The following is a 21,262-nucleotide window of genomic DNA, read 5'->3' as shown; positions in this document are numbered from 1 at the left end:
GTCCCTGCTAACCTGTGAATTCCTGACTTGAGTTTCTATATTTTCCATTAAATCACTGAACTCTTCAGTCTGCCTGTTTGGATCTTTGTCTTTGCTGCTTCGCACTTACCTGCTTAATAGGATGAAATGTTATGATACCTGACAGAAAAGGCCCGATCACCCTGTGTTGAACCACAACTTCAGATCTGAGTATGTTCTCTGCGTTCTGCTTCACTAACAGCGTTCAGCTGCAGACAGAAAACGTACCGGCCTGTTGCTGCGACAGTCGTTCTTCCTGATGGTCATCCTCACCGTCACCTTCTGACACGACTTCCCGTCTTCTTTGCCTGTTCACACGGCGACACGCCAAATCAGTCAGAACAACGTGAGATGTCAAAAAATACAAAGACCTGCTCTGCTGCACGTAGAGGACACAGCAAACGTCGGGAAGAAGGAGATGTTGGAGAAGAGAGAGTCCTGAGAAGCTCAGAGGCTGCAGATGGTGAGAGAGCTGTGCAGCAGGTGGACGAGGAAGAGGAAGGAGAGGAAGAGACGAAGCCCAGAAATCACAGGAAAGCTTCAGAGTTAGAAAGCAACAGAGGAGGAAGCACAAACCAACAGTGGTGGAATGTAACAAAGTACATTTACTCAAGTACTGTGTTCAAGTACAAATTCAAGGTCCACTGGATGCAACGTTATACTTCTACTGCACTGCGTCTCTGAGATAAATACTGTACTTTCTACTGCACTGCATTTATCTGACAGCTTCAGGTACTAGATACTTTCAGATGACAGTTTTTCACCCCCTTCCTGAAACCAACCACAGAAACTCTTTAAAAAGCCTCTGGATCAGCTGAAAATGCATCGTCACAGAGCTGAAAACTGTTTTTCTGAGCTCGTCACACTTTCTGGAGATACGTGGTTCCCACAGGACGGCCACGCTGCAAAGATTAAAGCAGCAAACAGGACATAAAGAACTTCAATGAGCTCAAGCTGAAACATCTACAGCAGTAAAATGCAGTGAACACGTGAATGCAGCAGGAACATGAATCCAGTACTTAGATATTTGTACTTAAGTAAGGTTTCAAATGCAGGATTTTAACTTGTAGCGGAGTACTTTCACTGTGTAAATAAAGGATCTGAATACTTCGTCCACCACTGAGACTGAAGCTTCTTCTAGATGAGACACAATAAAAATATTCAAAAGAAATAAAGAACGAAGAGATCCTTCATGCGTTTATCGTGTGAACAACATGAGTCCAAACAAAACATTCAAATCTTTAAAAATCAGTAAATAAATGAAACAGAAGACGTCAAACATGCTGCAAACAGACGAACGGAGTGAGCGTGAGCTGAAAGCTGCTGCGTGCGGCACATGAAGGTCGTATCAGCCTGTTCTGAACAGGTTCAACATGTCGAGCGTCAGCGTTTCACGTCTTTCACCAGCTGACACCAGAAACCTGTCTGCTCTCTTACAGGTAATCCAGCTGTTTTCCCCCAGGTCTCACCTGGAGGGTCACAGTGGACAAGCTGAGGAGATCTAAGTGACTGTGATCTGTAAAATCTGTCAGGTATCACAGTGATATTTCATTATAGAATCATTCATATTCACATACAAATTCTGTTACAGTATTACAACCATTGTATTTTATATAGAATATACATTATGAACCCTTTCACTCGTTAATGGATGTGAGGTAACTGGTGATTTTAGACCAAATCTAAAACAGGTGAAAACACACTGAACTTGATGAGTAAAGTGGAATTATGTCATCTTTCAGCTATTGATACTAAAATGGAAACCAGCTGTTCACATTATTTATTTTCTTTCATTGTGACGACGACAAACTGTTTTAATCTGGTTTCAGGTGAGAATCTCGCAGAGATTAAATAAAGATTAAAGATTAAATAACAGAAATTAAACATGAACATTTGAAAGATTCTGCTTTTGGCTGCGTTACAGCTGCTTCAAAGAACTTGAAATGTCCACAGATTTGGACACTTTCCAGCACGGCTGTCCGTCTTTGTACTGATGAATCAACCCGAAGTGTAACTGAGAACTTTAAGATGAAACATCTACAGCAGGAACATGAATGAACGCATGAATGCAGCAGGAACATGAATCCACAGACAGCAGATAGAAACACTTTACTGCTACAGGAGTACTTTTACATTTACATACTTTTACTTCAGTAAGGCTGTGAAAGCTCTTACTTGCAGTGGAGTATTTTCAGTGTGCAGTATTAGTACTTTTACTGAAGTAAAGTCAGTCACCTTCCATCGCCTATGCAGAAAAAGATTCATCCCACTTCACTTCTCTACTATGTGAGTGTTTCAAAATAAAAGCACAGATTGTTTAAGTGTCTGCACTGATGCTTCTTTGATGGTGAAACGCCTCACACAGCAGCTTCAGTTTCCCACACAGCTCCCCCCGGTGGCAGAGCAGCGCCGCAGCTGTGCATGCAGATCTTCTACAGAAGCTACGAACAGGTTTGGTGGAAAGACCCCCGACACCAGCCCACATCAGACTCTACTGACACATGCAGACGTCTAAGCCCGACTACTGGGCCACTACCAACAGTACATTGTTGGCAATCAACAATGCACTGCCCAGACAGTGCTAAATGGGGAAAGAGTTTAGCTGTCGTGTACATGTACGTGATCCACGGGGAGGGGCGGGGGTGAATACTTGATACTGTCCTCTCAAGTGTGGACTCACTTTCGGCCTGTGTCGCCGCCTCCTTTAAAGGTGCAAGAACGCCTTAAGTTACACTGTTAGGACGTCTTTTTGAACCAAAAACATACAAAAAAAATGGAGCTTACAGACAAAACTCAGAGATTAACAGCTTCATGAAGCGAGCAGAAAGCTACATCAGCACCGAATCCTTAAAAATAAGTATATTATTGATTGTGGAGGCGTGTTTGTGTAATTTCGACTGATCTCTATCTCACAGAGGCCTGAAGTGAGTCGGCAGTTGAGAGGACTGTTCTGCAGAGGGGGATATGTCACAGTCAGATTTCCTGTATGTTTTAACATTTTCTCTTTTTTTTTTTAGAGGGAGTACATTGTTGAATATCAACAATGGCACTGACAAGCCTTGTTGTTTTATGTACCTCGTTCACAGTTTGTGTTAACTGTGGGAGTCAAGGGGCTAACGGGGAAGGGGAACAGAGGGAATCCAGTACCTGGTGGGATTGGTACATGAAGGTAAGCTGCAGCACATCAACCACAAACCCACTTGCATGTGATCAGATGCTTTTCAGTGACACTTTGAAAGAGTTATCTGCTGCCAGTTAAAGGCTGAATTCACTGAAAAGCACGCTGACAGGTCTCTCTAATCTGAACAAACAGCAGACAAATGTAATGGAAAACAACAGCTGGGATCCAATTCAGACAACGTGGTTGAAGATTTTGGACTGAAACAGACAAACTGAAGGGCAAACATGTTGGAAACATGTTGGGCGGCAGGCGAAGGTGCTCTTCAGTGTCAGCTGCAGCCTACAGCGCTACGCTAACTACAGAACTGCTGCTACGCTCAGACCAGATACTCACACGTCCTGCAGCATCCGTCCATGTAACTTACGACAGTTCCACCGATCTGAGTGCAGATAAGAGTCAAAATGTTACGACAGAAGTAAAGAAAACCTCCGTTTGTCTGATCCTCTGACACAAACAACAAGAAATTAATGCACAAATGATACATGCACATTAAAACTTGAAAGGTAAACTGCTGAAAAGCACCACAAAAGACAAATCTCTTCACTCCAACCGATACATCAGAAATCTAGTTTTGCCTGGTGATTAAACAGATTTGATCTTCAAGCATTAACTCAGCAGGACGTGTGACTCGTGTGCATGTGTCTGTTTGTGAAGGTGTGTGTGTTTGTGTGTGTGTGTGCTGCTGCATGCTGACCTTCACACACTCTGTTTCGTTGAAGGGTGGGCAGCTGAAGGAGTAGGAGATGAGCGTGGGTCCGGACTGAGTGTCTGCGCAGTCGAACTTCATGCAGTTTGACACCCAGGACTTCCCCGGCTGCAAACACAGCGGCAGCGTCAGCGGCTGAGCTGCAGCAGCTACGTGGCTCTGATGGCCAATCAGAGCTATAATATGTTTGAATGAATGCATAATTAGTCGATGTGCTACCTTGTAGAGAACCGTGGTCCCGTTCTCGTGTTCGTAGAGGCAGGAAATGTTCCTACAAACGCCGCAGCACGAGGACTGGTCCTTCGGAGGGACGTAGATCTGATTCTGAAACACACAAACATTCAAGGTCAGCTTGCATGAATCAATCAGTCAATCAATCAATCAATCAATCAATCAATCAACCTCACATCATGTTGGAGTGGCCCATAGATTTTTAGTGCTCAGTTTGATTTTGAATAAATGATCTGAATATTGCGGCACATAGATTCACTTTCTACCTTCCAGGAATAGATCTGCTTGATTATCAGGGCTGCAATGAACAAAATTAATTCCCCTTTGGTCTTTAAAATGTAACAAAATAGTGAAAAACGTGAAATATTCATCTCAAGCTGACGTCCTCAAATGTCTTGTTTTGTCCAACCAAGAGTCCAAAACTCAAAAATATTCTGTTTACTTCGTGGAGGAGAAGAAAAACAGCAAATATTAAATATCTGTAATCAGTCATGCGCCGTCCTTAAGTGGTAAACTCGTACTGTCTGTATGGCAGGTGAGATGTTACCTGTGTGTCTGCGAGGTTTTCAAAAGAAGAAGAAGAAGAAGAGGAGGAATTAGTTTTCAGATCAAGAAGTCTGGGAGCACTGGTGCGCGTGCTGTGGTCTTACTGGTTGGCAGTGGGCGGAGCAGTTGACGCTGCTGGTGCGGAGCAGGTGGAAGCCGCTCGCCGGGTCGAGGCTGCGGCTGCACTGCCTGCTGTGACACAAGCCGTCGTCGTCGTGCTCCACCAGCGTCTGACCCGGCCGCAGCACGCCTCGCTCGCCAAACACGCACACCGCCTCGCGCACTAAACACACACACACACAGAGGTCAGAGGTCACCGTGCACAAGGCTGCAGATTCTGCACTGTTTTTAGAAAGGTTAATAAAGTTCATCCAAAGTCTGTTTGATTGTTGACTGAGACGAAGCTTCTCTGCTCACCACACTTGTATCGTTTGCAGGCGCACTGGTTCTGCGGGTCGTACAGGGCGGTCCGGTCCAGCTGGGCCGCCTCTCCCTGCAGAACACAACGAGAACCGAACCAGGATCACAACGAGAAAAGACACCGCAGAGACCGAGGGACACATTTCAACAGAAAAGGCAAAGACAATGAGATTAAAGCACACGCAGAGGCGGCGTTAAAGAGAACACACAGGAAATACAGAGTTTCATTTGGGTGTTCAGTACTTTTAGAAATCAGTACATCAGAGAAAAGACTGAACACTGGAAATCGTGACGTACCAGGCCACATTTTGGAGAGGCGATCTTTTCACAGGAACACTCTGAAAACAAAAGCAAGTCGTCTTCACATTTCTGCTGCAAGTCGAACAACAACACATGATGTGCCCTCGTCAACCAGAACGACCAGTTCAGGGTGAACTCAGGCTCCGAAAAGACTAAATAAAAACCCTTTTGAAGTGGATCGAGTCGTACCACATGTTTGGTTTGGACAGCAGCGACCTGGGCTGGACACGGACACCACCGACATCCCGAGAGGACAGCTCAGCTGAGGACACCTGTAGGGCTCACACACTGCGCACACGCACACACACAAACATCAAAACACAACAGTCACCCAAGTTTAAAAAAAATATACGTAAGTGTACTTAAAGTATATTTAAATATTGAAGTAAGTTGTACAACTTAAACAGTATTTATATGTTTGCACAGTCATATGCGGGGACTCCTCCTGGAAACGAGTGTGTGTGTGTGTGTGTGTGTGTGTGCGTGTGTGTGTTCTCTGACCACACTGGTAGGTGGGGCAGCAGCGGTCGGTGGTGTTAGCGTCCACCGTCAGCACCTCGCCGTCCAGGCAGACAGGAGGCGTCTCCGGACAGGAAGAACACACTGCAGAAAAAACACACACTTCATTCATCCCACCGAGGATTTTAGATGAAGCTGCTCAGCGATCACTGAAGGCTGAACGAGGCCCAAAGACGGCGGTTAATTTAGGGCATGTTTGAACTGACTGCAGATGTGAGCGAGACAGCAGCTGCCGTCGGCTCTGGTGGCGATCAGGGTCTGGTCGTCTCTGCAGGAGGGGACGTCCGACTCACAGAGTTCAGGATCGCACTCTGTAACACACACACACACACACACAGAAACAGAAACATTAAAGGAATAATTCCACATTTAAGAGACACACTACACACTTGAATATAAAGCTACAGCCAGGGTTAGCTTAGCTTAGCTTAAAGACTGTAAACAGGGGGAAACAGCTAGCCTGTCTCTGTCCACAGGTAAAAAAGCTACATTTCTAAAGCTCACTAATCAATATATTATGTACTGTACACAAAGCCATGTATAAAAACAACATGTTGTGGTTTTAAGGGTTGAGGCAACCTCCAAAAAAACAAAACTTTTCCCTTTTACACTTAAGCCTTTGGAAGTTTTCAACAAGTGGGATATAAAGTGTTATTTGGTGAGTTTTACTGGTGCTGGACGCCATTTTTGTTCTACATTATTTTGCTTTCAGTTCAGTTACTAATGAAGGTGAGCATTTAAAATGTTGCACCAGGAGTAGGTGCGACAGTGAAGGACAAAGACACCAAACCTCCGTGTTGGTATCAGCTGATACAGATGTTGATGGACATGTTCATGGCCATCACTCTGTCGACTCACCACACACGTAGTCCGGACAGCAGGAGTCCTGTCTGTAGTACGACACCAGCTTCTCCCCGTATTTACACTCCGGAGGGAGGAGGTCACACAGGCTCTGGTTACACACTGCAGAGTCGGGAATCACATCGTCACACGTCTCACATAAAGGTTGGAACTGTGATGAGCCTCAGATTGAAAAGTGTGGCTCATTGATTCAGACGTGGCTCTCTGGCAGATCTTAAACTAAAGCTCGTGGCCTCACCGCACACTTTCTGCGGGCAGCAGCTGGCGTCATCGGCCAGGCTGATGATCACCTCCCCTGCCCGACGGCACACCGGCGCCACCGTGTTGGAGCAGTTGTACTCCACAGGAACGATGGTGTCGTTGTCGCAGCGGTACATGCAGCAGGCGTCCTTCGAGGCTTTCCACACCTCGCCGTGTGCACGAGGAACACCGGAGCTGTCAGTGCAGGCTGCAGACGTGTGCACGCACACACACACACACACACACACACACACACACACACACACACACACACACACACACACACAGAGCCATGACCTCTGGCTGAGTGGTAATGAGCTTGAGGCACTATTATCTGGAGCATAATCAGTTATGGTGCAAATAGTTTGTGTCTCACAATGTGACCTTCAGTTCTGTAGTACAGTTGGCATCTTACCACACTTCTCAGGTGAGATGCAGAGGGCGGAGTACGGCCGGTGGAGGAGGGTTCCCTCAGGGCACACGCAGCCCTCGGTCAGGCCTGAACACTGGTCCGGGTCCGAGTCGAAGTCGTGGTTGGGGCAGGACTGAGACGTGCAGGCCGGCAGACAGGCCTGATACCGCAGAGCGTCAGGACACACGAAGGCTGCAGGAAGAGACACAGACCTGTCAGTTTTCAGTGTTTGGTGACGTGCTGCCAGCATCTACCTACAAATATGATCATTTAAAATTCAATATGTAGGTAATTACATTACAATGGGGCCCAAAAGAGGCATTTTTCCCCGAGGACATCTACACATGTCAGAGTAGGTAAATAATAAAATCAATAATGGCTGAAGTCCATTTAGCTGCTTCAGTTTCAGAGTGCTGGTATTATTCATGATGAAACACTTTGATTAAACAGAGCCATGGTTAATGTTGTTAGAAAAATCTGAGCCTTTCCTGCTATGACAAGTCAAAATGTCTGCTGTGAATGAGGCTGACGGAGAGGTTTTTCATTCGCAGTGGAGCCGATTCATGTTACAGTTACAGTCTGACATTTCCGGTGAAGGCTTTTAACCAGATGTTGTAACTACAGTGGCTGGGAGTCCCAGTCCGCCCAGTCTGGTGCAGGAGCTTCAGCTTTGTTCTGCTTATCTTTTACGTCTGTGTACACGAAGTTTCCTTCCTGTTCAAGCAGCAGCTGTTAGACTTTAAAGTTTTAAACTGAGAAAGATATCTTACGGCAGTAATCTGGCCTCCGCCACTCGATGCAGATGTTGAATTTGTGGCAAGAGGCCGCATAGGCAGCCAGCGCCACACACTGGTTGTTGACATATTCTTCATCTCGTACCCAAACCTCACAGAATGTGCTCGGAGGAACCTGAAACCAAGAAACAATCACATACATTTTACCAAAAGCTAATGATTATGAATACTTTGAACTAGAAGTAATATAGATTAGATGATCAGTGGTTCTTCACCACTGCTGCTGCATAAGTCCTCATAGGACTCCCATTTTTCTGCTTTATGTTATACCACATAAGCTATTCTACATCTTTTATTCTACATCAAACATGGCTTTGACTGAAGAGAAGCAAGAGAGCAATAATGACAGAAAAGAGCTGATGAATTTAAGAGTCTGGGTTTAGTTCAGGCACCACTAATCTACTGGCTCCCGTGTGAGATGAAGACCCTGGAAATGAGTTTGCAGGTGGGTTAACGTACGAAGGCGTGGCAGGAGGAGAAGGCGGGGCCCTGCAGCATGACCAGGCAGGTGGAGCAGTCGCTTGTGGAGCAGTTGAGCTCGCGGCGGCGGCTGTGGCTGATGTAGCTGGTGGTGTTGGGAACCTGCCAGCTGTCGATGAAAATAGCCGGATCCTCGCTTGGGCCCACCGTGGTGCCATTGGCCAAAGTCAGGTCATTTGTGGGGTCTCCGTCACAGAAACCTGCAGTGGGTGACAGAGGGGGGGGTTCACAAAACAGTGATTTGCTATTTATTTTTTTGTTGTGGTCAGACTCTTACCACAGAGGCCCATGGTGGGGAGCTTGTTGCCGGAGCTGTCGGTGTCGATCACCATCATGCCGGTGCTGTGGTACCACTGCAGCTTGAGACCAGCCGGGCTGCGGATCAGGTACATGTTACCTGTGTCGTAGATCTCAAAGCCAAACTTCTTGAATCGAGGCTTGGCGTACCGCGAGTTGACGTAGAGCTGAAGGAAAACAAAAAGCGCACATCAGACAGATTTTGTTGGTGGCAGCTACTGTACAAAGTAAATATCAGAATGAGACCAGAGTGCCCCGTACCCTCCTCTGCAGCCTGTTGATGATGATGTGGTTGGATTTGTGGGTGATGTTGAGCGCCACCAGACACAGGTTGGTGAAATTCCAGAGGAGCTTTGAAAAGAAAATCAGGTCAAAATCAACGAAATCAATGAGTGACTTACATTCAAGTCGCTCTACGGGAGCCCAACAAGTGTGATGGACTTACTGGTGACTCAGAGTCAGCAGGACACTCCTGGACCAGGACGCTGACGGTCTCATTGGGCAGCTGGGTCACTATGTATGAGGCAGCCTTGTAGACGGCAATGCTGTTCCCGTCAAATGTGATCACGTTCAGATCGGGAAACATCGAGCAGCGACCTGGAACACAGAGAGATGATAATGATCTGCCACAGCCGAACATCCAATCACTGGTTAGAAAAATGCAACAACAAGAGCTGGTCATCGTCTTTCTGTCCAGTCAAGGACCAAAGTGACACAAGATGATAAATTAAAAGATGGAACATGTGTCTGTGCTCCTCACATGGACAGTCCCACTTAGGGCAGCACTTGTCTCCATTGACCAGTACGGCAAAGCCGAGCAGGCCGCAGTTGGGGGGGTCGGAGGTGAAAGGGCAGCTCTGGGATTTGTTGAACAGGACGAGCTGGTTGTTGACGCAGATGTACTTCGTGCACTCATCGACGATCTCTGCATACGGAGGCTGAACGGAAACAAATGAAGAAGACCATTTCAACTCTCCGGAAAAAGTTAGGAAGTAAACTTTGAGTTTAGAACATTTTAACACAAATAAACTGTGTGAAATTTTCTGCTTCTGAAAAAAATAAACACGTCTGCTGCTCCAAACCAGGAAAAACACAAGATACGCTGCTGTACACATTTGTGATTAAAGCAGCTCTTATTTTGAATTTTAGCTTTCATAATGTACCGTTATGGCCTTTTTTGGTACATACATACATGTAAGTCAGTCAGAATTAACACTGAAGGGATAGAAAACATAAAGAAATTGAAACAAAGTAATTATAGAACTTCAGAAATGGATGAAGACATAAGAAGTGAACCCACTGTGCACATCCTTGTAGGTGATACAACCATGGACGTTGTTCTCTCCGTTGTGTGCCTGGTTGTCACCAAAGGTGTGTAAGGCGATGCCGGTGGAGTAGGCGTGGTTGCACCTGGACTCGTACGATCGACTCTGTCCCGCTCAGTCGTTTGGACCGAGCTGGCAGCTGGCAGTGAGGTCGCAGCAGGAGTGGGAACAGCAGGCTTCTGGGTGGAGGTCGGCATATCAGGTGGAGGCGTCACCGGTTGGGACGTGGACGGTGACATGTCAGTCTCTTTGGTTGTCAGGGTTTGCTCAGACGTGGCTGACTCTCTGGTGGTTCTCACGGGGACAGCTGTAGATGTTGTGACTGTTGTTAGAGTAGGAACAGGTGCTGGAGCAGTTGTGGTAGTCGGGTGGGGAACTGCTGCAGTCGTGTCGGCACGTTCAGTCGTGCTCTCTGTTGTGACGGACTCGGCCGATGTTGCGACGGTTGTAGATGGCACTCCTGGCATGGTTGTTGTGCCAGGGCTTGGTGTGACAGTCGGTAGACCGAGAGTGGTTGATCTGGTGGTTACTGTTGGGGGCCTTGTTGCTATGGTAACCCTTGCAGTGATTGGCCTGATGGTTGGCCTCTGAGTCGACGTGATTGTCACAGGAACTCTAGGTGTCGTTCTGATGGTGGTAGTTGTTCTATCCAGCGTAGCTCTTGCAGTGGACACCAGCCGGGTGGTGACTTTGTCCAGGACAGTCGTTGGCCTCGGAGCTGCGGTGGAAGTAGTTGTGTGCAGTGGAGACCAAGATGGAGGCGGTGTGGTTGTAGCTCTTGTTGACACCTCCACTCTTCCAGTCACTGGATGTGTCGTCTCTGTAATCGGCTGTAGAACGACAGGTCTGAGAGTGGTAGTAACAACACCTGGTGGAGCTCTTGTGGGGACCGTGGTGAGAGGTGTCTCAGGAATACCAGGCACAGGTGGTGGTGGTGGTGGTGGTGGTGGAGGCGTAACGAGTTTCATAGCTGTAGTGGCTTCAATTTCTAGAGACGTAGTTTTGGCAGGAGTGGAAGCAGCTGATGTCACAGAGGTGACAGCCGGCTCTGATGTTACAGGAAGGTGAGGCACTTCAGTGGTTTTAGTGGAAGTGACAACATGGACGAGAGTTTCAGAGGTGACCTCTGGTGTAGTCTTCACTGTGGGGCTGTAGACCAGGGTGGTGGAGGCCTCAGGATGGGGGGTGCGCCATGGCATGGAGGTCTGCACTGTAGGTACAGGATGGGTCTCTGTTGTTGGTAAAAGTGGTGCAGTCGTGGTTTCTGTAAGAGACACTGGCAGAACAGTTCGTTTTGTTGTAACAGGAGAACCTGTGGAGACGGCAGATGTTTCTGGAACCTTTGGAGGACTTGACGTTGTGGTTTTCTCTGTTGTTGGGGCGGCAGCAGACCAGGAGGTTCTCTCAGAATAGGCTGTGGAGGTGGACACTGGAGAAGTTGTGGTGTCTGTAATCTTCAGAGGTGGAGGTGCAGCTGTTGTTGTCGTAGCTACAGGTATTTCAGACACAGTGGACTCGAACATGGTCACTTTCTTTGTTGTTGTTGTCCTGTCTGTAGTCGTTGAGGTTGGAACTGACGGTACAGTTGTGGTCGGTCCAACATGGATTGGAGTTGACGTTGGTGACTCCGAAGTTGTTGTTGAAGTCTTCAGTTCAGTTGGAGTGATGTGTAGAGTCCTCTCCGTGGTAGCAGGTGGTGTTGGTGTCTCTGGACTTGTGTACAATGTTGTTTTACTGGTAGTGAAAGGTGCAACTGGTGTGACTGATTCTGTGGTTTTAACTGAAGTGACTGTGGGCAAAGACACAGTTCCTGTTTCAACAGGAGGTGAGGTTGGGGGAGGTGGAGGGGTTGTGAAGGCTGAGCTTGGTAAACCAGGAGGTATGGGTGTAGTTGTTTTTGGGGGAAGCCGCTCCACTGTTACAGGCTTTGTGCTGGTGTCTGTGTATACAGTGGTAGCTGTACTGGTTACAGTAGTACTGTCTGTAACTAGAGAGGTTTCTGAGACTGGAATAGGACTTGGACTGGAAGAGGTTACAACTGGAGTAACTGTTGCTGAATGTGTTGTTGCCTCTGTGGTGTCTTTGGTTGGGTGCACAACGGCAGGAGGAGGGGTACTGATGGTGGTTGGCCCTTCAGCGGAGCTTGTGGTTGGTGCTGCAGTGGTAGATGGCTGCAGGGTCGCAGTAGTGCTGGTGGAGAGCGGCTGCAGGGTTCCAGTGGGCTTGATGGATGAGATGAGCCAAAACAGAGCCGTGATGGCGAAGGGAGTGCTGGTCGTCGTGGTCGTGCTGGTGCCAAATGGGCTGCCAGTTGAGCTCACGGCTCTGGTCGTCCATGCTGTCGTACCTGTTACAGCGCTGGGTGGAGCTTCAGTCACTCTGAGAGTAGACAGTGGCTCCACCACCTCTGGTCTGACAGTAGGGGGTGCTGTTGGAGGAGATGGGGGTCCTGCTGTGCTAGGGAGCTCAGCAGCAGAGGGAGTGAGTGTATGGGTCGACTCATCAGGGGTTGGTGGGGATGAGACTGTCTGTGTGCTCATGGGAGGAACAGTGGTTGTGATTTTGGTGGTGGGACCAGTTTGTGGAGGGGTGGAGGCCGTGGAGGTGGTGGTCTTGAGGGGGGTGGTGGAAGCAGCCGTGCTTGCGATGGTTACAGAAGTGACAGCTGCAGAGGTCAGCTGAGCAGTGGACGGTGTCACAGGCTGCACGGCAACTGGAACCTTAATGCCTGAAGCCAAACAATAAAAAGTGTGTTAGAGAAGCGCTGAGCTCGACAGAGAGACACAGTTCATGACTGAGAGAGTAAAAAGCTTCCTTTGGCTTTGCTTTCAGGGAGGGTCAGGTGTGTTCTGGATTAGACGTACTTTAAACTACATGATTTGCCCACATCCAAGACATCTGTAAATTCAAAAATAGATGACTTCGTGTCTGTTTGAATATGTGTTTAATCTGTTTCCATTGTTTCATCTGTATGAGCGATTCTGTATTGCTGCCACTGAAGTCAGGTCTCCTGGCAAAGGTCAAATCCAATCTTAATGGGCTTACAGGTGCTTTGATAAAGCTTGACTAAATTTAAAGGTGATGATCTAAAATAGAGAAAATATGTTGGAATGAACCATGAACATCATCACATGGTGTCACCTGTAGCTGATTTGGACATTTGGAGACTAGTCTAAGTAATAATGTCCGTAAAAATGAAACACGTATGTTGGAGGACATGTACTATGCATTGTATGTGCTCTATTTTCAGCTCTTCATTATTATTATTGTTCATATTATTCTGCATTATTATGGCATTTTATCCTTGTTTTTATGCTCATTTTGTGTCTTTTTGTTTCATGTGAAACTCTTGATCCATGTTATTTCTTTCTTGTGAAGCACGTTGAGCGATGAAATGTACCATAAATAAAGTTTATTGTACTATTATTAAAAGTTTTGCAACTTGGTGAATACTTCAAGTGTAGCAGATTAGATACAATACTAGATAATGTGTCACCTCTTCTTAAATTCCCTCACTGAGTGTACTTTAGTTTTCACTTTAGGGAGAGATTTTAGCGCATAGCATGAAACGTCTGCTTCAGTAGTCAAAACCACACGACTTCCTGCTCCTCTGAGAACTCAGTCCAAAATCAAAATCAATCAGGCGATACTCACAGTCTTCAACATAGACACACCGACGGGTGACCTCATCCAGGACCATGTGAGGGGGGCAGACGGGGAGGCAGCCCTCCACTCTGTGAAGAGAGCAACACACAGCCATGAAAAACTCCACAGCAACCAAAACTGTGAAACCTCATCGGAGTTCAAAGACCAAAGCAGGAAGATGCAGGAAGGAAAATGTTTGTGAAGATGAAGCTCCTTCAGATCAGAGGTGATGACATCAGATATTTAATTAAACGTCAGCGAGGATCTGATGATGAGACCAGTCTGCAAACTGAGATGTGCTGAGGGTTATCAAAAAGGTCAAAGGTCTCACTGTGGGATGGTGACGCAGGCTTCAGCTGACGGGTCGCTGCAGGTCTTGAAGCAGGGGATGACGCAGGAATCGTACCTCCACTGACACCGAGGACCAGGCGGGGCGTCTGGGCTGAGGCCTGACGGAAAACACAACAAACCGTCACCCGGAGGTCGCGACAGGACCACTGCGTCTCAAAAATCAACAGTTAACGTATAAAACCCTTTGAGGAAGTCCAGCTCTGTGAAGAAGCATCACACCAACATGAGTTCAGACTCAAAACTGAAAAACACTTCAGAATCAAACAGATCTGAGGAGGGAAACCACTGTGATCTTAAAGGAGCAACAAAACAGAGGAGGTGAATACAGTGAAACAAACATCATGTCCACTCTCTGATCAGATTCCATTACATCACAGCTTGATGAGCATTATGTGAAATGATGTGCACCATTTTATACACATATCACAGTTCACGTTTTATGGTTTTGAATGAAGCTTTGGCTCAGCTGATGCTGGTGTAATAAAGGACTCATCTGTTAAACCTTAAAGTCTCAATTAAACTGCTCATACAGCATTGAAAGAAAAATCACTCTGCGGTCGCCTCAATCTGCAGGAAAAGTCTTGAGTGAACGTATATCAGGTTACTAATCTGGACCGGCTCAAAAGGACCCACAAATGTTTTCACAGAGCAGTAATGTGATGAACTTAGAAAGCCATTAGTGTCCGTCTGAAGTCTGGACTTCACCTCTCGCTCTGAATGTGCGCAGCATTCACTGCTGTCAGCAGGAAATCCAATCTGCCATTGGCTCCTACGCCTTTTCCATTAACTAACACAAATGCTGCTGTATTTTTAGCATCAGTGATTAGCCCGGCTGCTCTCTGAGCCCAGCACGCAGGCAGAGGAGTCACTGGTGTTTGACCTTTGACCCCAGAGAGAAGCGCTGATGAAGGGCAAACTCTCTCAGAGATTTTGAAATGAAATTAAAGACCTATCTTTTTAACAGCCTCAGTCTTTAAGTTTTAATCGTTGCATTTTATTTTTTACATAAGCATTATTTTTCATCCCTGGTGTTTATTTTCTTTTATTCTATTGACTTTCAGTTTTCAGTTTTCTGATTTTATTGTTTTATTGTTGTCATTTTTAGACCTGTAAAATGGTATTTATTGTTAACTTTTATCGTGACTCCTGGTCTTCTCAGTGCTGCTGACCTGTCAGCCTGAACAGCGTGGCTTTGCGGAAGCGGTCGGTGTGCCTGTATTTGAGCAGGTGGAGGCGGGGCAGCGTGGCGTGCAGGAAGAAGCCGGGTTTCGCGTGGGACTCCAGGGAGTCGTAGCCGGAGATCCAGGTGTTCCTGTGGAGGACGAAGGTGGCTCCGTCCCAGAATGCCTCGCTCTCCTCCCACTTGGCCAGCCTCACCTGGCCGCTGGGGCTCACATACAGGAAGTAGTTTGGTCTGTCGGCTGCCTCAAAGGAAACCCGTGATGTGTCTGTGTAGAAGAAAAGAAAATGATTCATCAGTGCAGCAGGAACCAGAAGAAGAATCCGCTTGAGGTATTAAATACAAACATGTGATGAATGGACAGCATTCATATCGCTCTGCTCAACCTGTGAGCTTTACAATGATATACCCATCCACACACACACACACACACACACACACACACACACACACACACACACAAAATGACGGTAGCAGAACTGGCTGTTGCTCAAAGGCAGTGGACAACATTTCATGGTGACATGATACTAAACTGCTTTACTCATTAATTAAGACAATTTAACTGATAATCGTCTTTATAAGGATCCAGAGTTCAGTAGCAGCGCAGCTCGCATGCAGTAAACAGTGAGAGCAGCTTGTTCCAGTCTTGGCTTGCTGACCAGCCTGAAGCTCGGGTTTCCATATTAGCATTCGGCAATTTGATCTCTGAACCCTTCAGCCACTGGAAGTCAATGGAAGCCCATCTCCTCCATCGGTGTTTTCACTGGGACGCTCACATCATCCCAAACACTGCTGGATGCAAACAGTGGAAGAGGAGAATGACTGGCTGACTTTCAGAGAGGGCTGAAACTCTCCGATTATCAGATTAGCTGACAGAGGAGAGACGGCGTGGACGACCTGCTGTGAAGTGCTGAATGTCTGCAGCTGCTGTTCAGGAAAACACATCGCTGTGGCGTCGACACACCGATCGAACTTTCCCAAACTCCACCACAGAAGTTCCCTTTCATGCGCTCATACTGCATCTACTGTATCCTGCAGCAGTAAAGCAGATACTTCTTTTTCTCTACAGGACACCTAAACGGGTGTAAAATAAAACTAAAAAGCCTCTCAGCGAACCACCAGGTTCCCACACTCACTTACACGTAAAATTCAAGGATGTTTCCATGACTTTCAAGGTCTTGTTCAAGGAAAATCCTGCATTTCTTGTAATTGATTGTGAATTCTTTTCTTTGGAGTGGATTTTTGTAGGATATTACTCATTTTTGATGCATTTGGATAAGAAATACTCTTCATCTGTGGGATTCTACTCAAAAACAAACATGTTGAAACACTGATCACGGTTGGCTCAGTGCCTTTTGTCAAGTTCAGAAACACTGGTGAAATCCTCTTCTTGTTTTAAAGATATGGCTGCAATGAATCTGCATCACAGGGTTTTCCTCGCGATGCGTTCAGGCTCTCAGAGCTAAATAAGGCACGTTGGCAAATCTACGCTCCGTTCTGTGTTTAAGAAAACGAACCCCACAGTCTGAATGCAGAAACTCACCGTGTGGTCGAGCTCTGCTGAGGCCCGGCGTCATCATGAACTGTGACAGGACTCCAGGAGCCGCGGTGGTGCTGAGGTTCCCCCGCAGCAGGAACACGGAGCCGCTGGACCTGCTGGCTGCCAACAGCATCGTCCGATCCCTGAAGGTGATCAGCCTGAAGGGGCCTTTACCCAGAACTGCAGACAGGAGCTCGTGTGAGTGCAGCGGTGAGAGCTCTCACAATGTTATCATGCAGGTTTGGCTCATATACAGCAAATCCTACATACTTCACATCCCAGCCTCCATTTTTGCAAACTATATTACGTGTTGATCATAGCGCCATTAAAATGAATCAGCAGTTACATCATCATCATAATGTAGTGCAGATTTTTGACATCAACTACATTATGTTAAGTAGCTAAACCAGGAGTATGTTGGTCTAAATCTTAGTAAACCTGAGTCTAAATGCTCCATTTAGTTGCCATAACTGGAGGTGGATACAGTCCCTTTTAACCTTGACACCAAAGATCGATTCACCAACAGCTGCTGTTCTTTACATGCTAATAAATACTGTGATTGGTCACAAGTCTCATCTATGAATGAAGTTCCCACATCGCTGCAGCATTAATGGATCTCACAGTGGCATTTAAATCTCAATTTAAACACAACTTAACCCACAAACCTGTGACTATTTTGAGCAGTAAAAGTCTGAATGGCTGAAACTCAAAATAAATCAATGTCCAATTTCCTTTGACACCACATCTGTGGATCATACTCAGCTCAGCCAGCGAGCTTCTGTTTTATCAAGACCTTTACTATGTGCAAACCTAAGTGTGTGTGTGCTTATAGGTCAGCAGAGAAATCGTCTTACCTTTGTTGTAGAATTCACAGTCATACGCTGCAGAAAGATGCACAGATACAGTCAATAACAATGAAACTGATAATAGTTACAGATGTTAAAAAGCACTTTGGTGCCACATTTTAATGAGGGATACAGTCTTTTAGAGAGACTTTTTAAGCTGTAACTAATGGATTCATTAGTGATTGTTCCATTGTTATAGGTTGTCAGACTGAGAGTCATATGATCTCTTTGAACACAGATGAACAAATAACGCAGGTTTTCCTCTCCCGCGTTCTGACTCACGGCACAGAGACGGGGAGCGCCAGTCGACAGGGACGCCCTGGTGGCAGCAGCGCTGGGCGTACGCCGCCACGCTGGTGCAGAAACATTCACAGTCACCTCCACGCCCGCAGGCGCACGTGTCCGCCAGGCAGTTCATGTAGAACCAGGTAACGTCCACCTGAGCTCAAAGAGAAGAAAAGCAAACACTGTCACATATTTGGGTCCTATCAGGTGTAAAGTCATGTATTCTTTGTAAAGAAGGACAATCAGAAGGCAATGAGCAGTGACAGGGTGAGTTTTCTCCATGGAGGGCGGTGCAGGACAGAGGGCTGCTGTAGTACTGTTACTCACCACTGGGTGGCAGCCCTGGAAGACCTCACCGAGCAGCACGGCACACTGACGCTTTGCAAACGGCTCTCTGAGCGGACTGAGGCTGCAGGGGTGTCTGATGTCCGGACTGTTCACACACTGGACACACAAACACACGCAGTGGTGTTGAATCACAACTTTTATTACGAGAGGTTAAGGAGAGGAGTCTGAGAAGCTTTGATGAAGACGTGTTTAAGAGACCTGACAAACCCAGCTGTGATCTGATAAAAAACAACCGTGATTAAACAAACACATTTCTCATCATCCGTCACCACTTTCTATTGTTTTCATGAACATCATATCACCTCATTCTTCAGTGAACTTGCTGGGCCGTTTGTTTTTTTAAACTTTAACATCTCACTCACCTCTGCTGCCGTCCAGCTGTTTCCAAACTCTTGTGGAGTTGCTGAGTCGATGTTGTCGGGTGTCCTCATCTCGTTCACCGTTTTCATGTCAAAGTTCCCGCAGAGCCCACTAAGCTTCCCCTGAACACACCGCCAACATGTCTCTTTAACCAGATGATCTTAATGCACTGATGTCCACGTAAATATGATCACATCCTGAATATGACGTCCTCATAAAAAGGTTCCACTCATGTTAGACTCCCAATGCAATGTTGATGCAGTACAGCTTCTAACCACAGGTGGCAGCGCTGAGCGTCATGCTGCTGCTGAGCAGTGAGGAAGAAATCATACGCCATGTTTGTTTGATGCTTTATGTGTGTGAGTAAAATCTGGAAAAAATGGCGACAAATCTGTCAAATATTTGACTAAACAACCTCGACTGAACTTGTTCTGTAGGTTTCGACCACGTCACATGATCTTCATCAGTAAATGGAGTTTGCTCAGTTGGAAAAAGTCAAGAATTAAGTGCCAAGCTCAACTTATCAGCGTGGTCAAAGAGTCCTAAAAGTGCTCAGACAGGAAGGTTTGGACATCCACAGTCCTTTGATAAGTGAGCATAATGCATCTGCTGATGATGACCTGCATGTATTTGAACTTTTAATCGCTCTAGATCGAAGCATCAGCTAAATGCTCTAAATTCAACTTCAACACACTCCACGTACCTGCCAGCGAGGTCCAACCTGGATGTGGACGGTGGTCTTCCGGTCCCAGAGGACGGTCACGTCTTCCTCGGGGAAATGAACCACAGTGAAGTGTCCGGCTGGCCAGATGAACATCCTCTGCTTCCTGTCAATCACACTGGACGGATTCTGCGGGGAAACGAGGACTTAAACTTTACTGAAATGTTCTCAAATATGATGAACCAGCAAAGCGAGTCTGAGCGGTGACGCTCACCGGCTTCCCGGTGTTATCATCGAATGCTACGAAGGACCTGCCGATGTTGATCAGCAGAGATTTCCTGCAGATGACTCCGCCGTCGAAACAGTCGACGTTCTCAGCCGCCACGCTGAGCATCACATCAGTGCTGCTCTGTGGAGGAGAGAACACACAATGACAGAAACAACCAAAGTCTCCACAGCAGAGAAAGCCTCCGCATGCTAAACATAATACACGCATGTGTAACGGAGTTACTATGTGGTGAGATTCCACTTGCCATAAAAACTCATCACACAACACGGGAACTTATTTGTCCCATGGCAATTAAATACAGCACCCCTGGGGTGGGGGGGGGGGGGCAGCAGCAGGCGGACCTTGCTGTCTTCCTGGTAGGTGCACGAGTTCTGAGCTCTGGCATGTGTCATATTGATTTCTTTAATTGTAAGGGGTGATTTAAGTTGTCTTATATAAACATACAGCTCCCGTAAGGTTGAGCGCGTCCTTTTTTTCATAAAAAGCTGATATTGCTTTTCTCTTTTTTTGTGTTCACAAATGTCTAGTGCTACACGTGTAGCTAACCTGCATCTTCTTTTCATTTTACATTTTATAGACGTGTATGTGTGTGTGTGTGTGTGTGTGTGTGTGTGTGTGAGAGAGAGAGAGAAGACCGAGGCTGACTGTATGTCGATTTTTCTGCCAGATATCCGAAATAAAAGGCGAGTTGCCAACAGTGAGGGTCTTCGTTCTATGTGTTATACAACGCAACAAGAGCGAGTACAACGCCGCTACACATGCTCACAAATATGTGAGTGACAGAAGTGTTTGTAACTTGGTAACTTGGTGTTTAGAGGATTAAACCTGAGGAAATAGTTGAGAAATACAACACAAAGGCCCCGCGGCGGATGCTGCTTCATTAGGGTAAGAAAAATGATTAATTAATTATTATGGGCTACAAAAAAAATATAATAAAAATAGTAATTATGGGCTACAACAGCAAAAACGAGTAGAGAATGAAAGGAATCATTCTGCTGCATCTCAGTTCGATGAACATAAGCAATAATATATGTATCTGCCTCTGGGTAAAGCCTTTTTTTTTTTTTTTTCTGTCCCATAGCTTCCCCCTTCCTCCTGCCCTAGTGCCGCCAATGGTGATGACATTACCCACCTTACTGGACCCAAGGTTTAAAACACTGGGCTTCTTAAGTCAGGGGAGACTTCACGAGGCTGTTACGAGGCTAAAGAACAGATGTGCCAACATTATCAGGAACTCTGCAGTAAATTCTGCTAGTAGCAAAAACCCCAGCTCAGGTAGCAGCCTCTTCAGCAACAGCATCAACATCCATGAACAACAGTAAGAAGTCTGTTTCTTTGTTTTGTCAAAATTAACATTAATTGGGAGTAATGTGAGCCATTGTTAATGTTTTTTTTTTTCTTGTAACGTTTATTAGATGACCTTTGGCA

The 21,262-nt window shown here is 46.4% G+C and overlaps 1 protein-coding gene across 1 annotated transcript in view; it reads right to left on the bottom strand.

Annotated features, from left to right (window-relative positions):
- otog (otogelin) overlaps positions 1-21,262 on the bottom strand; it is a 50,514-nt gene that overhangs the window by 269 nt on the left and 28,983 nt on the right. Inside the window, exons 26-58 of the mRNA XM_076728206.1 lie at positions 19,820-19,954; positions 19,588-19,734; positions 18,887-19,006; positions 18,504-18,620; positions 18,174-18,330; positions 17,901-17,927; positions 17,050-17,226; positions 15,496-15,774; positions 14,307-14,424; positions 13,985-14,064; positions 11,247-13,058; positions 11,005-11,160; positions 10,757-10,917; positions 9,766-9,943; positions 9,451-9,602; positions 9,267-9,356; positions 8,986-9,172; positions 8,688-8,908; positions 8,205-8,343; positions 7,438-7,626; positions 7,021-7,230; positions 6,780-6,884; positions 6,128-6,232; positions 5,904-6,005; positions 5,592-5,690; positions 5,400-5,440; positions 5,100-5,175; positions 4,787-4,965; positions 4,125-4,229; positions 3,894-4,013; positions 3,533-3,578; positions 3,094-3,165; positions 247-326 (exon numbers count right to left, since the gene is read on the bottom strand). Coding sequence (XP_076584321.1) covers positions 247-326; positions 3,094-3,165; positions 3,533-3,578; positions 3,894-4,013; positions 4,125-4,229; positions 4,787-4,965; positions 5,100-5,175; positions 5,400-5,440; positions 5,592-5,690; positions 5,904-6,005; positions 6,128-6,232; positions 6,780-6,884; positions 7,021-7,230; positions 7,438-7,626; positions 8,205-8,343; positions 8,688-8,908; positions 8,986-9,172; positions 9,267-9,356; positions 9,451-9,602; positions 9,766-9,943; positions 10,757-10,917; positions 11,005-11,160; positions 11,247-13,058; positions 13,985-14,064; positions 14,307-14,424; positions 15,496-15,774; positions 17,050-17,226; positions 17,901-17,927; positions 18,174-18,330; positions 18,504-18,620; positions 18,887-19,006; positions 19,588-19,734; positions 19,820-19,954 — 5,982 coding nt within the window. The remainder of the gene's footprint in view (positions 1-246; positions 327-3,093; positions 3,166-3,532; positions 3,579-3,893; positions 4,014-4,124; positions 4,230-4,786; positions 4,966-5,099; positions 5,176-5,399; positions 5,441-5,591; positions 5,691-5,903; positions 6,006-6,127; positions 6,233-6,779; positions 6,885-7,020; positions 7,231-7,437; positions 7,627-8,204; positions 8,344-8,687; positions 8,909-8,985; positions 9,173-9,266; positions 9,357-9,450; positions 9,603-9,765; positions 9,944-10,756; positions 10,918-11,004; positions 11,161-11,246; positions 13,059-13,984; positions 14,065-14,306; positions 14,425-15,495; positions 15,775-17,049; positions 17,227-17,900; positions 17,928-18,173; positions 18,331-18,503; positions 18,621-18,886; positions 19,007-19,587; positions 19,735-19,819; positions 19,955-21,262) is intronic.

Source organism: Chaetodon auriga, chromosome 1, assembly GCF_051107435.1.
Source record: "Chaetodon auriga isolate fChaAug3 chromosome 1, fChaAug3.hap1, whole genome shotgun sequence".
In the NCBI taxonomy this organism is placed as follows: Eukaryota; Metazoa; Chordata; class Actinopteri; order Chaetodontiformes; family Chaetodontidae; genus Chaetodon; species Chaetodon auriga.
This window is presented reverse-complemented; position numbering and strand designations above follow the sequence as displayed.